The sequence below is a fragment of the Aphidius gifuensis genome, linkage group LG1 (assembly GCF_014905175.1).
Source record: "Aphidius gifuensis isolate YNYX2018 linkage group LG1, ASM1490517v1, whole genome shotgun sequence".
Lineage (NCBI taxonomy): Eukaryota > Metazoa > Arthropoda > Insecta > Hymenoptera > Braconidae > Aphidius > Aphidius gifuensis.
The window spans coordinates 30,561,977-30,578,370 of NC_057788.1; the positions used below are offsets into that span (position 1 = coordinate 30,561,977).

Genomic DNA, 16,394 nt, shown 5'->3' on the forward strand with positions numbered 1-16,394 from the left:
TTCTTGTATTTTTTTAATGAGTTAATTATATTTTATCAAATTTTCAATCGCCATAATTTTATAAACACCAGGAAAATTATAAATTTGGCTTCACTACAAAATTGCTTATAAAATGTACACTATGGCTTCGTCTGGTTGGTAAAATAATTACAAAATCAGGGACGTCCAACAGAGATGAAAAAAAATAAAGAAAAAATAACCGTCAAAATTTCTCTCTCATCACTTTTACAGATGCTTTTTATTTCGACTTTATCTCAAAGTAAACTCAATGATTATTCACCGCACTCTTTTTGTCCAATTATTTTGTTTGATTTTTTAACTTGATGCTCATTTGTCAATTAATCGAAAAATTTACATGTTTAAATATAACCTTAACTAATCAAAATTAATCTGCCTAAATTAATTCCAAATCATTTAAAATTTTAGTTTAATTTTTGTCAATATGGAGAGTGATCCTTGTAAGAGTAAAAAATGGAAATGCAATGAAGATGAGCCACTTTGGCGAATGTACATGAATTCGTAAGTTAATTTAACAAAAAAAAAAAATAAAAGCTTCAATTAAATGATAATTATTTTAGTTATTTAGAGAATGAAAAATTGTTGATAAAAAATGATAAATTTGATCGTCGTAAAGCTGCTGAACTACCAAGACTACCTGCTTTAAAAACGATAGAAACAATTCAAGCATCACAAACTTTATTTCCACTCAATACATTCAATATTCAAGATGAAATAAAATTTCCTGACCATTTGAATAATAACATTGAAAATCTTAAAATATGGAATAACATAAAATCCGATCCCTTGGTATAATTTCAAATATAAATTTACTATTTTTAAAATAAATAAATAATCAAAATAATCATTTATCAGAATTTTTCGAAACATGATGATTCATCAATAAATAAAGCTAAAATTGAAAATCATAAATGGCCTTGTGATGAGTATAATTATCACGAAGATAAACGTCAATTTGAAATTTTAAAAAAAAGAAAAGAAAAATATATGTTACCCTGTCAAAATGATCCTATCATCCAGCTAGATTTAAATGATAATTTTTCTGATAACAAAGAATTAGGTCATGCTAGAATTCCAGTGACATGTTTTAAAAAAGATAAATATTATTTAATTGATCGTTCAATTGGTGATAAGCCTGGTCTTGTTGATGGTGATTATATTGTCATTGAATTATCATCAGATAATGATGAAAAACTTGTTTACAGTGAAGTTTGTTTACGTGGTTTAAAAGGCATGCATTTGATGGAGCTAAATAGACAACGTGATAACACATGGAAATTTTGTTTCTATCAATGTATTGTTGCTTTATTAGCAAAGACACAACTCAGGTTAACTAAAAAATAAATGCCCAAATTAATTAATCAATTAACTATTTAATTTTATTTACAGATACAAACATGCAACGAGTATAAACATTGATTATATTTATGATCATGCATGGATGATTTTCATTCACATGGGTTGTATAAAAATAAATAAAAATATTAAACTTGATGATATTGTTGTTTATAATTATAAATATAAAATTGAACTTGAGCTAATTGATGAACTCATTGATGTACCAATTATTGAAAATATAAATTCAAATTATATGGAAAGTAATTTTGTAAATATTAAAGAAATAAAAAGACCAGAATTGATGAAAATAAATGAAACAATTGGCTGGGAAAAAATTAAAATTAATTATCATGGTAGTATACATGATGATACAAAAGATATTGAATATTGGCTTGATACAATATCAAGTGAATTAAAAAATTTTATAATTAGAACAAATAAATTTTCATTGGCATGTTGGAATGATGGAAATTTTTGGTATTTATATAATCCATATCGCTGTGATAAATTTGGCTATTGGAATGACAATGGCTATGCATGTATCATGAAATTTTGTACAAAAAAAAGTTTAAATAGACACATTGTTATAATTATACTTCGTGCTTATGCGTATAAACAATCAAGTGGTTTAAAATTATTTGATAAATTGAATAATCCAGTTGAAGGTAAAAATTTTACAATTCAAATATTTAAAATTATTTATCATTGTGTTAAAATTCATGATTACCGTGTACTCCAACGTAAGCCAAAGAGAAAAGAAATAAATATTCAAAAAATAGAAAATTGTTTGGTTAAAAATAATGATAATATTGAGGATAAAAATTGGCTTGAAATTTATAAAATAACATGGAATTTTAATGTTAAAAAAAATTCTGATAAATTAAAGTGGCATAATTTTATGATTGAAGATGCTGGAAAAATATATTCATTGTTGTGTGATATACACCCGACGGAGACAATATTTCATATTGAAAATCGTGGAAAACAAATTCATGCTTGTTATATTGTTTGTGCTGGTATGATTAAAATAATATCACCAGAATATTGGAGCACTAAAACGTTAAATACAATAGTCATGTGTGGAGATAAATATTATACGTCTTGTAAATATCAAAGTAGAGCTAATGATAATATAAATAATGAAAAAATAATATTGTCAAGGTTTTTTAAAATTGGAAATATACATTTTGAGTATAATTATTTGGACTCGATAAATGGAAAATTGTATACGAATAATTCATTGTGGAAATTGTTAGATGATTTATTTAAAAAATATAAATTTGCAATTTTAACATGTGAAAATTATTGTTTGGGTTTGTTTAAATCATGTGGTGCTTATTATATGTTTGATGTTAAATCAATTGGACCACCTTTATTTGATTATGGGTATGGTTTTGCTTATCTTTTACGGACAACATGTTTTGTTAAATTTTTACATGTGCTAATATTGACTATTGGATCGAATGAGAATAGTGATTTTTTGTTGAATCCAATCGATATTTTGAAGACGGTTGATTTATCATGTGGAAAAGTTATTAATGATGATGTGATTTGAATTAGCGAGGAGTAAATAAATTTTTTTTAAATGTTAATAAGAAAATTAATTGTTGAATGAATTTAGAAAACAAATTTATTGATTAAGTTATTTAATAAAAATAATTTAAATTATAAATAAAAATTATAGATGAATTGATTTAATCAGAAGATTTAAAATTAAAAATACAATAAAAAAAGAAAATTATTAATCAACTGTTTTAATGAGAAGAAATTCAATTAAAAAAAATAAAAAGTTATTGATTAACTGGTAAAGAGAATTAAAATTAAAATTACATAATTGTTTTTTTAAAAATAAAATAGAAGAAACGATATTGAAGCCGTAAAAAAAATATCAGAGCTTTGCAAAGGCATCTTTACATGAATGTAATTTAAAAAGTAAATATAAAAAAAAAAAAGAAAAGAATTTATAAATGGAATGAAAATAATAAAAATATAAACTTGGAAATAATATTTTACAAAGAAATGATTTTATTTATTAATTTTTTTTTTTTTTAGATAAAACTTTACTTGGAAATAATAATTTTTTAAATTTTATATTTGCTTTTTTTTTATTCTTTTAAAACCGCGTAAAACACATGTGAAATAAAAGAAAATTAAAAAAAATATAGAAATAATTAATAATTAATGTTAATTTATGCAAATTGCATCGAGTTTTAATTTTCTTTTATTTTTTTTTTTACTTTTAAAAAAAGATATAAAAAATTTAAATATCCAAAGAAATGAAATAATAAGCCCTGTATTATTGTGATGATTAAATAAAGTAAAAAAATTATTATTAAAGATACCCAAGTGGCTTTTGCATACACACCAAAGTTTTATAATATATAATTTATTTTAATTTAATTAAAATAGCGAGTGAAATAAATTATAAATAAAATTATATTTATGATCGTCTTTGAAAACTTAATTATCAAAAGAAATAATATAAATATATTTTTTCCATTTAAATTTTGCAGATAATAACAACAATTATTATTAAAAACAGAAAAAAAAAAATCAAACAAATATGAAATATTTATTTCATGGTGTTGTAAATTTGTTTGAAAAAAAGAATTTATTTATGAATAGCGATTGTATTGTTAAAAAGCTTAAACTGATGAAAGAAAAAGATGAAAAAATTTTTCTGCTTGACCAACATAACTGACTTTGATCACCTGAATAATTGATTTTTCTGAATTTCTTAACTCATGTATATACATTTGAAGAATGATATATCTTGCTGCGAGAATTTATACAAAAAAAAATATATGAATTATAAAATAATAATAGTAATAGTAGTAGTAGTAGTAAATTGAAAGGACAAGCACTTAAGTAGAAGCGTCTTTAGGTCTCAACAAGGTCCTCATTCAACCACTGGGGACCATTAAACTTGCACTAGTGAATCGTCTTAGTTTTTGATTTGCCTCAGGGTTTATGTACTTACCTCGTGTACTCAGCTAACTTTACGCTGCCCCAAACTTTAAACTCACTTACAGTTTCTCTTCTATACAGTTGACTCTCTATATATATAAATTTAAAACATGGCATTATATCCATAATTATCAACCTCCAGGCACACTTGCACAATACATTTTAAAAATGTCCTTTTCTCTGTTTTATATTTGTATATTTATTTTATTTTATTTTTATATTCCCAGACGTAAAATTAAAACAACGAATGGACCTATTTAAACATCTTCGAAAAATCTACATTGAAAAATATTTAATTATATTTTAATAATAAATTAGGATTTTTATTTATTTAAAAATTTTTTTTATTTGTTTTTTGAATTTAGTAAATTATTTATTTATTTAAAAATTTTTTAATGGTGAATCGAAATAATTGCTGGATTTTTTGGGAAAGTTTGATTGAAAAATTATTTAATTAATTTTTTTACGAATTAAAATTACTGAATATGAAAAAAAATAATTTAATATGTAAATGGAAAAATTAAACAATATATTTTATAATTTTTATTTATTTATTTTTTTTTAATTTTGCACAATAATTTAGTCATTTTTTTTTTTTTTTTTACACATTTATATAGAAGCATTATTTACATATAGCTAACGATTTATTTACAAAGTTATTTATATATACAATTATTTATTTATTTATATTTACTAAACTACTTTGATTTTCAATTTTTATTTATTTTACTTTTTTTTTTTTCTATAATATATTTATATCTTATAAATTTTTCAAAGAAAATTAATAAAAAGTTAATGATTATTCATAAATAATATTAAATTTTAAAAAGAAATATTCTTTAATTTTGACTATCTATTTTAAAAACATGTAAATATTTTTTTAAATTATAAATTCATTTACTCTTAATGATTTTTGATATTTTAAATGATCAAAATATTGATTTATTAATTTTTTTTTTGATTGAATAAATAAAAAACTAATTTAAAGTTAAAAAAAAAAAATTAATTAAATTAAATAAACAAGCTACGCAACTTCAAGATCAGAACTATCAGTATCGTGATCATGTTGATGACCATTTAGATTTAAATTACCACCAAATCTAATTGACACTGGTGGAACATTGCTACCACCACTGTCATCACTGCGTTGTCGTTGTTCCAGCTGTAATTTTCTCAATCTTTCTTGTTCTTCACGTTTTTGTTTGCGCCATTTAGCCCTTCGATTTTTAAACCACACCTGCAAAATAAAAGCACAATATTAAGTCAAGTATATTTTATCAATTTTTATTATTTATTTATAAATTTTTATGATATTTATTCATTCTTGATTTTATTTTTCTATTTGTATTTTATCTTTTAATATTTGTTGAAACTTGAGTTAAATCAAATATTGTAACACATTCCCTACTATATATAAAATAATATATCTCAAATGAAATTCTCTCGTCCGGTAAATTCTTTTATGTATTTTTTATATGTTTCATTCGTGTGTGACTTTGTAACGAAATAAATAATAAAAATATAAAAATAATAATATACGTTTCTTTACTAATTCCCGGCAAATAAAAGCGCTATATACTAAACAGACGGATATTTTAGGATGCAGGTGTATAACTCAGGTATATGTTGTCTTAAAATCTCAACAACTTTTTAAATGTCGACGACTTTTAACCAACATGGGTGGTCTTCAAATTCACCCATGAAAATTGAAAGAAAAAAAAAATTCTTTTAATTTTCATTTAAACAAATTAAATAATATTAAAAATCTATAAAATAAATAAAATTTTATTTTCTACTATTTGATAAAGTTAAGGACAATTTAAAATTACTATTTTTTTTTTCTTTCGTACTTTTTTATCCTGCTTTTTACCTTGTGAAAAAAATTTGAAAATCAAAAATAATGATTGAAGAAAAGCGTTTTATATTGACGATATATTTCGTGGATTTTATAAGTATAAAAAAAATATAGGTGATGTTTATTATGATATATATATATGCGCGTATATGAGGGGTGTGTATATGCGGTTCAAAGTGTGTACACGGTTGGAGGGTATCTCTCGGAAACGTTGAAAGGCGGCGCGCCCTTTCGTGAATCATTCGAGCGCGTTGAAATGAAATCGCACCCATCGAGTTAAGCCACAACGAAAAAACTTTTACACAATACATGTATTTATATATATTTATATACATATACCCATAAATGTACTTTCTAAAAATTTTAAATTTGTATATTAAGTAGAGGGGGATGATATTCAAATCCCCAAAAAAAATATTAAAATAATATTTTTCCAAATATTCAAAATAACAAAAAAAAAAAATTGTTAAAAATATTTTTTTATTATAAATTTTTCAATATTATTAATTTAATTTAATTAAAATTTCATGTAGAAATACAAAGGAGCAAAGAGTTTACATTGAGAGCCCATAAAAAATAAGAAAAATATTTTTATTTTTAATTAAAAAAAAAAAGAAAATTTAAAAATAAAAAATAATTTTTCTAGTAAATATTTAATTATATTATTTAATTAATTTATAAAAAAAATAATATAGATAAGGGGTTTACGCGTACAGCTTTTAAAAAATAATAAAAATATTATTTTTTTCAAAATATTTCAAAATATATTTTGAAAATGGAAAAATAGTTATAAAAAAAAATATTTATATATTCGTTAATATTTTAATTTAATTAAAAGTTTATAGGGGTGTAGGGGGATGATAGTAAAGAGAGTTAGGGGGATGATATGTTAATTCAAAAATGTAAATGAAGCTGATAATCCAGTGTGCAATCAGTTTACTAAAATCGGCTAATTACTTGTATGAAAATAAATATACAAAAAAAATAAAAATAAAAATTTTTAAATAAAAAAAAAAGGGAAATTTACTAAAAGCAAAGCTGAAAGCTTTTTTTTTTAATTTTATATTGAATGTGTGTATGAATTGTATGAGTGTATTTATTATAACAATAAAGAGCCATCATTTACCCCGCAGGTTTTCACAGATAAATTGTCCGTGACGGTCTTCGGTCTGTGTTTGTCAAGACTGAAACCCGATATTTCGAGGGTTAAACGAAACAAAAAAGCAATTTGTCAGTTCAAACTTTATTCTTGGAGAAACTATAGTTATATTTATTTTTTATGAATGATGTTTATCGGTGGGAAGGGTGCGGTCCAATTTTGGTGGCTGCCTTTTTTTGTTTACCAAAGAATTATTTATTCCATTCTAAATTGGTAAAAGCCCCGTTATTCAGCCGATTAAAACAAACATTTTTCTTAAACTTTTATTTCTACCCCATACACATTTAATTATTAACAAAATTTAAGTTAAATTTTATTGTCTTTTTTTTTTAGATTAGAAATATTTAATTTACCTCAATTCTTTCTTCTTTAAGATCAACTTGTAATGCCAATTGTTCTCTCAATAAAACATCTGGATAATGGGTTTTATCAAATGTTGCTTCAAGCTGTTCTAATTGTTCCTCGGTAAATATTGTTCTATGTCGTCTTTTTCTTTTAGTCATTGGTCCAACACCTGGTCCATTTGGATTCATTTGATAAGGATGAGTTGCATGATAAAATGCTGGTTGTCCATGTAGTGATACTCCAGCAGCAGCCATTGCAGCTACATAACCGCCAGAATACAATCCAGGATATGCTGCAGCTTTAAGATCATACAAAAAATAAGAAAATATAAATCATCAATTATTTGTTCAAAAAATCATATAGAAATAAATTATTTCTAATAAAATTATTAATACATATTAATGTATAAATATTCCAAAAGAATTTAACAATTTTCATTTCATAAATTTTTCATCAAAAGGGATAATAAAATCGGCTCAGCCAAAGTAAGACTTAAGTAAAAGAAAAATAATAATTTTACTCTTTTTCGCACGTTGTATCTACCGATGCGTGCAAAATATTAAAAAAAAAAAAAAAAAAACTATATTCACAATGTATGCTGGGGGTAAAAGTGAAAAAAAAAAAAAAAACGCTCTTTACGCTTCTCAGATTTTCAAAGAAGTTTCAAACCGACACGTCCCAAGGGATTTATGCATAGAAATATATTTTTTTTTCATCACACCCTGAGACCTACGATTTTTCATCTCTTCAAGTATTTTATTCCTCTCTTTTTTTTTTTTCATCCTCTCTACAAACATCAAGGATTTCAAAAAAAAATAAGACACAAAAAGCATCATATACATATTCCCTCAAAACTTTAACCGACAAGCCAAACGAAAAAAAAAATATACAAATTTTAAATGTCAAATGTCTGACTAAATATTGTCTTAAACTACTTAAAATAATTTGACATTTAAAATAATAATAAAAATAATAAATTACCAAGAAAATCAGCTGGTGTAAAGGCAAGATGATGAAGTTGTTGTTGAAGTGGATGAATTGTTGTTGTTCTTTGTGGTGATCCGACGGTTTCTGATGCATTTGATTGATTAATCGAATTGGTCGTACTTGTTGCTGTACTTAATGACACATTATTACTACTATTGTTGTTGTTGGTGTGGTTGTTGGTGGTGTTGGTGGTGTTGTTGACTGGTCTAGGTGCTAAAATACTGTCAATTGTAAATAACGATGCTGGTGATGACATTGCACCAGATGAATTTGGTCTTGTAACAATTGTATGACGATTATTAATTCTTGTATCATTTGATGGACTCAATGGACTTTTATTTTTTAAATAACCACGTTCACGTATATCAATATTATCTCTCACATTGCTATCAATAATACGTAATTTTTGTTGTATTATATCAGGTGAATAGCTATACAAATAACGATGATTATTATGATGATGAATGCTGTTATGATTTATTGATAAAATTTGGCTATCTTGAAGAGGACTTGATGGCTCGGTCATTGGTGAACGAGATCTTGGTGAATCACCAGCGTATGTACTCTCCACCATGATAAATTTAAATGTTTATTTTTTTATAATTTATTTAAACAATAAATATACATAAAAATTAACTGAGCTTTTTTTTTTGTTTTTAATGTTTGATTTAATTATTTTGAAAAAAAAAAAAACACTTTCACTTTTTGTAATTTAAATTTTCACACACATTTATTTACACTCACAAACATAACACAAATTTTGTAAAATAAAAATACAATTATTTAATTAATATAATAGAGATAATGAATAAAAAAAAATTGCACATAAATTTATTATTTTTTTTATTTGAAAAATAAAAAATAAATTTTGTATATTGTTTAATTGAGTTATTGGGAAATAATCTTTTATGATAAATGATTTGACGTTGAATGATAAATCACAAATGAGTGACCAAGGGATAGACAAATCGGTGCCAGCAATGGAAAATATATATACCCCCACTTGAATACAAAATATATATGATGAATTGTAGTATTGTTAAAAGGGAAGAAACATCCCCATTGGAAAATCGTAAAATGACTGGACGATGGGTGTGGCTTATGTACCTTTTTTCAGCCACGCCCATTATAACACCCCAGTTTGATATCAAGCTTTTTTTTTTATTTCATTCTTTTTTTTTACAAAGAAATAAGGGATGGAAATAAATATTAAAGGATGCTGGGAATATCCAGTTAAATTTCTAGTCATATCTGTATTGTTGTAAGTTGTTTGTATTTTTTTAATTTTAAAAATCAATGTAAAGAATTTAAAACTCATAATCCATTAAATAAATTATTCAAAATATTATCATATAAAGCTTTAAAGACATGTAAATTTTATTTATGTATATTACATTTATATTTTTATAGAAAAAAATAATTTTAAATAATTTATTTTGTAAATAAATATTTATAACTTCTTATTTTCATTTTAAATATTATTTTATATTGTTAATAATTATTAACAATTAATAATATTAATTTTTCTATTTATTAATTCAATTTATAATGAATATTTTTACTTTTTTTCTCATATAAAAATAATATTTACACTTTATAAATTAAAAAAATAAATGAATATTATTTTCATTTGCCATATTGTCGTTGTTATGAGTCGTTAATCCATCCCCAGATGATTATATTATTCAAATGCGGCTTTCTTTTGGCGCAATTACATTGTGCAATTTTGAATATATGTATTTGGCATTAATAAAATAAGAACCGTTGTAATGCGCATTATTACAAGGGGTGTAAATACACACACACGCTGAAATAAAAAAAAAAATAAAAATATAAAATGGAAGAAGGGAATTGAGAGTACAGCAGAATAAATTTTTTTTTTTATATATATAAAACTGGACGAAGCAGGACGAAAATTGAAAAGGCCAGGTATTTATTTATAAATATAAAAGTATAAAACCAACCCCTCGTGTGTTCGTTGGGGCCCATATGTCTACTGACGATAGATTCTCTTTATTCTTGATGCAATGATGCGATGATTAAAATTAGAAAGAGATAAATATATATATTTATAAAATCTTTCTGATCAGTAAAATCTCTAGTCCCCTGGCATCATGATCCTAATCCACGCGTTAATCGTTCCTCTATCCGGTGAACTGGTCCTTTAAGATTTTTGTTTGCATTGGGTTTGCTCCAATCTAATGCTTGACAATGCGTTAAATCGGGTGATGCATTATATATGTACCCCCTCAAATTTTCATCCCTCTCACTTACTATTTAATGTACTTTTTTTCTCTCTTTTTTATAGTTTTTTTTATAAAATATATATAGAGCGACCATTTTTAATTTTTAAATTTGAACTTGGTGGAATAAAATATTAACTAATATTTATTTTTATCTATTAGATTTTTATTTTTACTATTTTATATTAGTTGATGATATTAAAATAATATTATAATCTTATATTTGATATTGTATAATTTTTTATAGTTACTTTTATATTTATTTGTTTAGTTATTTTGCAGAGAGAAATGAAAATGTAATTTTTGTTTTCTTTTTTATTTTCTGATGAATCAATGTTGTAATAATATTATTTTGCTGCAGGAAATATTAGGATAAGGATAATCCTTCATACAGGATTATTATTTGTACGCATATATGTATTTTCATTTACAAAGGATATAAATACTGGTGTGATTTTGCAGTGGATTAATTTAATTTACTTGATGAAAATATATCCCACGATTTTTGTCGAAAAAAAATATATTATGTTAAATATAAATTATAATTTACTTTGAATTATTTATTTATCAGATTTATTATAAAATTATATTATATTTTTATGCAATATAAACAAAAAACAGTTTATTATAATTATTAGCTGAAAATTTAAATTGTAATAATATTTAATTTTTTTATCATTTATAAAATAACACAAATTAATTATTAATTTTTTTAAATTCTATTTTATTTTATTCCAACAAATGTCAAGTTCTTAAAAACATAACAATATCATAAATAAATATTATGATAAAAATTATATTTATTATTTTCGTTGTAAAAATAAAAAATCTTTAAACTCTCATTTATAAAAAAAATCAAATTTGTTTTTTCTATATTTTTTTTCAATGTATATATCCTGTGGTGAGTAAAATTTATAAGTAGATGAATTGTTGAAAAAATTGAACAATAAATAAAAAAAAATATTCAATAAAAAATATCGACAGAGCTTATTTTTTCTTAGTTGAAAAAAAAAAAAATCTAAACGCTGCAAGATTATATTTGCAGGATCAATATCCATTTTGGCTTTTCGTATACATATAAATACAATGATATGGATATATTTTTTTAGTATTAATACTTATTTATATGTTGCACTATATTATATTCAAAAAAAAAAAAGTATAATAATATTTTTATGTATAATAATATTCAAGGCAAAAAGGCGCGTTTAGTCAAGTGTTAAAATTTCGACTAAAATTTTACTGTTTATTTGCCGCAAAATATAACAATAACAATAATAACAATTGGCAGGTTATATTCTTCTCACGACTTTTATATTATATTACATTTAAAAAAGATTTTATTTTTTTATTTTATATTTTTTTATCCGTCAGCAAGAATCCCCCGCCAAGGTATCCACTTAGCACGCTGCTTAGACGTGAAAACATCTGTATTGTCACCGCATTAGCGTCGGAATTCTTTTTTAAAAATTATAAAATAGTTTTATATGTATACATAGGATAACAAAAATAAAATACATGTATAAATGCTAAGAATAATATATAGCGGGATACGATCAAGGGAATTAAATGCATATTTCCAAAGTCGATAGATGAATATAATATAATAAATTTTTAAATTGAATCGAGCAGAAAAATCTTGGAAAAAAATTGGAAAATTTTATAATTTTTTTAATGGAAATTTTACTTTAAAATATTTATAATATGTATACATTATTTATTTACATACTAGTAGACTATAGCTAAGCTAAATATATCATTTTTTTTATTTGAAAATTTTTATAATTTTATACAATAAAATACAAATTAATTATTAAAAAAATTAACTTGTAATTTAGAAAAAAAAAACATATATAATTAATTAAAAATTTAATTAAATTTATATGAAATATAAATCTGTTTGAATTAATAGATCGATAGTATGATATTGCAGATAAATATATATAAAATTTTCCACGAGATATATTTTATAATGACTTTAATAATTACATCGCTGTCAAGGGCTCTAATTATATTGCATGCTGAAGGAGAACAAGATAAAAGAGACAATATACATAATATTCGCATGAGTACATAAACAATGTGATACAAACACAGGTATTTTGTCACTCAAATTGGCAAAGAGACAAAGAGGAGAAGAGGGAATATCAATGAACACGCATACAAAATACCATTTGGCCAATTAATTTTCAATAATTGGACGTTCCTCTCGTCTACATCTATTTTTTTTATCTTTTTAAAATTCGTGTTTAACAATTTGTCTGTGATATTTGCTAGCCTGCATATGCAAACCTATTGTTCAACAATAATTTCTCATTTATTTTTATTTTTTGATGGAAAATTAATTGATTTTTTTTAATTAACAATTTATCTATTTTAATAATAGACCTGCGGTTATTATTTTTTTTATAAATTGTTTATCATAAAAACAATAAAAAATAACAGTTTTAAATAAAATTATTATCTCAATTGTTTATAATAATTTAAAAAACTAATGCTTAATTCAAAAAATAATACACAATTGTTTTTTTTTTCTGTTTTATATTGTTGTTATTTTGTGGTTTATTATTTATTTATTTTCTTTTTTGAAATAACAATGGAGATATTGTTAATAGAGCTTTTAATAAAAATATGTATTTATGAAGTGGATGTGTAGCATGTATATTGAAATAACAAAATTAAAATCACTCTAGGATTTTTATTTTTTATTTTTATTTCAACTGTTTATTTACTGGCTCACAGGATGAGGTTTTCATGTCACTTTGGGGATAAACTGACTATGTATCATTTACACTAATTTATCCCCTTATCTTTTTTTATTTTATTTCTCATCACCCTATTATACTCATCTCTGCCCTTTTCAGCTTCAAAAAATAAAAAATAAAACATAAAAAATAACAACATTTTTAAAATTAAAAAAAAGTAATTAACAATAAAATTAATTAAACAATTAAATTTGAACAATAAACAATTGGTTTTTTACGAAATACTATTCTAAAATTCATCTAAAATTTCTTTGAAGATTTTTAAAATTTAAAAATAAATTTAAGCAATTATTAGGCTATAATATATTATTGTAAATATAATAAATAAATAATTAATCAATAAATTTATTTATCAAATTGTTAATTTTATTTTTAAATAATTATTATTAAATAATTGTATTAAATAATTTTCCGATTACTTTATATTTACAACAGCAAATATAAACAAAACGAAAAAGCTCATAGTACGATAAAGATAAAAAATATTTAAAAAATGAGATAGAAATATAGTAACTCAATTTTATCGTGTGTATATATACATAATATTTGTAAATGTGTATATAATATAGCTTGAGGGTAAAAGAAGAAGAATAGTATTGGATGTTGTTTAGTTTCAGTACGATCATTGTTTCAGTACGATAAAAAATTCAACGTGCCTGGATAATTACACTCGGGGATCGATTTCATAAGCTTGGGGCTATGTTTTCCACTGAGTTACTGACTTAAAACCTACATCAACTCTTTTTATAATTATTATACAATCAATTGTATATTATCTTTCAATATTTACACACATGATAAAATTAAATAAAAAAATAACTGCGGCTATTCAAAATATTAATCTTATTTTTTTATATTTATTCATTTAAAAAAAAAAAAATTATAACAGTACAAAATTGCCTGACTACTGAAAATTTAAAAATTATATTATGGCAAAAGCTTATCTCAAATTATAGAGCTTTAATTATTTTAAATATAAAAAAAAATTTAATATGAAAAGGAAAAATTTTAATGACAAAATTAATTTGAATATTTTTAAATAAAAAAAATTTTTTTCATGGACATAGAGCCTTGTAATTTTATTACTAGTATATTTTTTTTTTAATTTATAAAAACTGGTAAATTGTGTGTAAAATTTAACATTTAAAAAATAAATAATTCAATTTTTCGATCAATTAATTTCAAAAATTTAAAAATTTAAAAAATGTTAAATTTATTTTTTTATTCAATTAATATTTACCATGTTTTTAAATGAAATTTAAATTATAAAAAAATATTAGTTAAATAGTTATGTAATTAAATCAAAGATATTTAAAAAATTAAATATATAAAACCATTGGTTGATATTCCCACAAGTATTACCACTATTTTAACCAGCCATAAAAGTGAGTGAAAGAATCCGAAAAGCTCAAAATACGAAAACACTTGAGTGAAAAATAAAAAGAAATAAAAAAAAAAAAAAAATAGCTCGTGCGTACAGCAGCTGTGAAGTTTTTTTTTTCATCCACATATCCATGTTCATTTTTTTTTCTTATTGGTGGTTTTTCTTTAGCTTCTGGGGATGGTTTTGAGATACATCCTCGTGGCCCTTGTGTCTCTCTGAAAGGCAAATAATCCCACTGGGTATATTCAACACAGAAATACATACACATTTATTACAATACACATGTGGTCTATAAAGAAAATATAAATAAAAAAAAGAATAATCATAAAAAAAAAAAACGAAATGATACAGGAAAATAAGAGAGACAAACTACAGATAGAAATTTTATTTCTTTAAAAAATAAGAGTAGATGTAGTCAAAACTCAACAGTTGAAAAATAAAAATATAATAGAGTGATGGCAAGGTGAGTGCTGTTTGCCTTTTATTAAACTCTTGTTAAACGCTTCCTTTCATCGTCAAAATACACACAATTGAATCGGCAAAACACCGAAGATAATGCTTTGAATGAAATAAAATTTTTAACCCCCAAAAAAAAAAAATCATGGAAAATAAAAAAAGGACACAAATAAAGTATTTTTATATTTCTATATAAGTATAAATATCAAATGTAGAATTTTTCAGTGATTTCTTATTTTATATTTTTGTATCAAATTTGAAATGGACACCGTGTAATCGTTCTTTTATACAGTGGCTTTTTACCTGATGAAAGAAGAGTAAATGTTTCTGACTGACTGCTGTCCTCCTCATCTTTTATATGGCCATCAATATTATTTTCTTTATTTATTTTCTTTTTATTTTTTTACCCCTACGATTAGCTTGTATGTACAGGGGCTACTTGGAAAATTTTATTGTGTTAAAATAACATGGAAAAAGATATTCCTTTTTTTTTTTTTTTTTATATGCCAATGAAAATATTTGGATACTTGGTGAATTGTTGAGATTTTTTTTTTTTATATTGTACGTATTCGAAATTTTTATGAAATTATTGTTGATATATTATGATCGATTGTTGGGCCAATTTAAAATCCTATTATTGTTGGATTAATGAAAATATGTATATACATTTCAATTTCAATTTTTTCTGAGAATATAAATTTGGTAAATTTATTTATTTATTTTCGAGAATTTTTCTTTTATTTTTAGTTGGCTGGATTTTAATGCATTGAGTAGATTTAAAAATGAAATTAATTTAAATAGAAATTTTTTATTGAAATAATGAGCCAAAAAAAATTGTAATTATTTAAGAAAAAAAAGCCAAGTTAAATATTCAAAA

General features: G+C 23.1%; 2 protein-coding genes across 2 annotated transcripts; one reads left to right on the forward strand and one right to left on the reverse strand.

Moving 5' to 3' along the window:
- Positions 1-325: 325 nt before the first annotated feature.
- LOC122860377 lies at positions 326-3,376 on the forward strand. Its single transcript, XM_044164164.1, has 4 exons — positions 326-519; positions 579-807; positions 874-1,346; positions 1,408-3,376. The coding sequence occupies exons 1-4, from the start codon at positions 443-445 to the stop codon at positions 2,909-2,911; spliced, it is 2,283 nt and encodes a 760-aa protein (XP_044020099.1). The 5' UTR covers positions 326-442; the 3' UTR covers positions 2,912-3,376.
- Positions 3,377-5,347: 1,971 nt separating this feature from the next.
- Positions 5,348-9,243, reverse strand: LOC122860378 (homeobox protein goosecoid-like). Its single transcript, XM_044164165.1, has 3 exons — positions 8,664-9,243; positions 7,691-7,980; positions 5,348-5,560 (listed from the first exon to the last, which is right to left on the reverse strand). Exons 1-3 carry the CDS (start codon positions 9,241-9,243, stop codon positions 5,348-5,350), a joined length of 1,083 nt encoding a protein of 360 aa, XP_044020100.1.
- Positions 9,244-16,394: the final 7,151 nt, after the last annotated feature.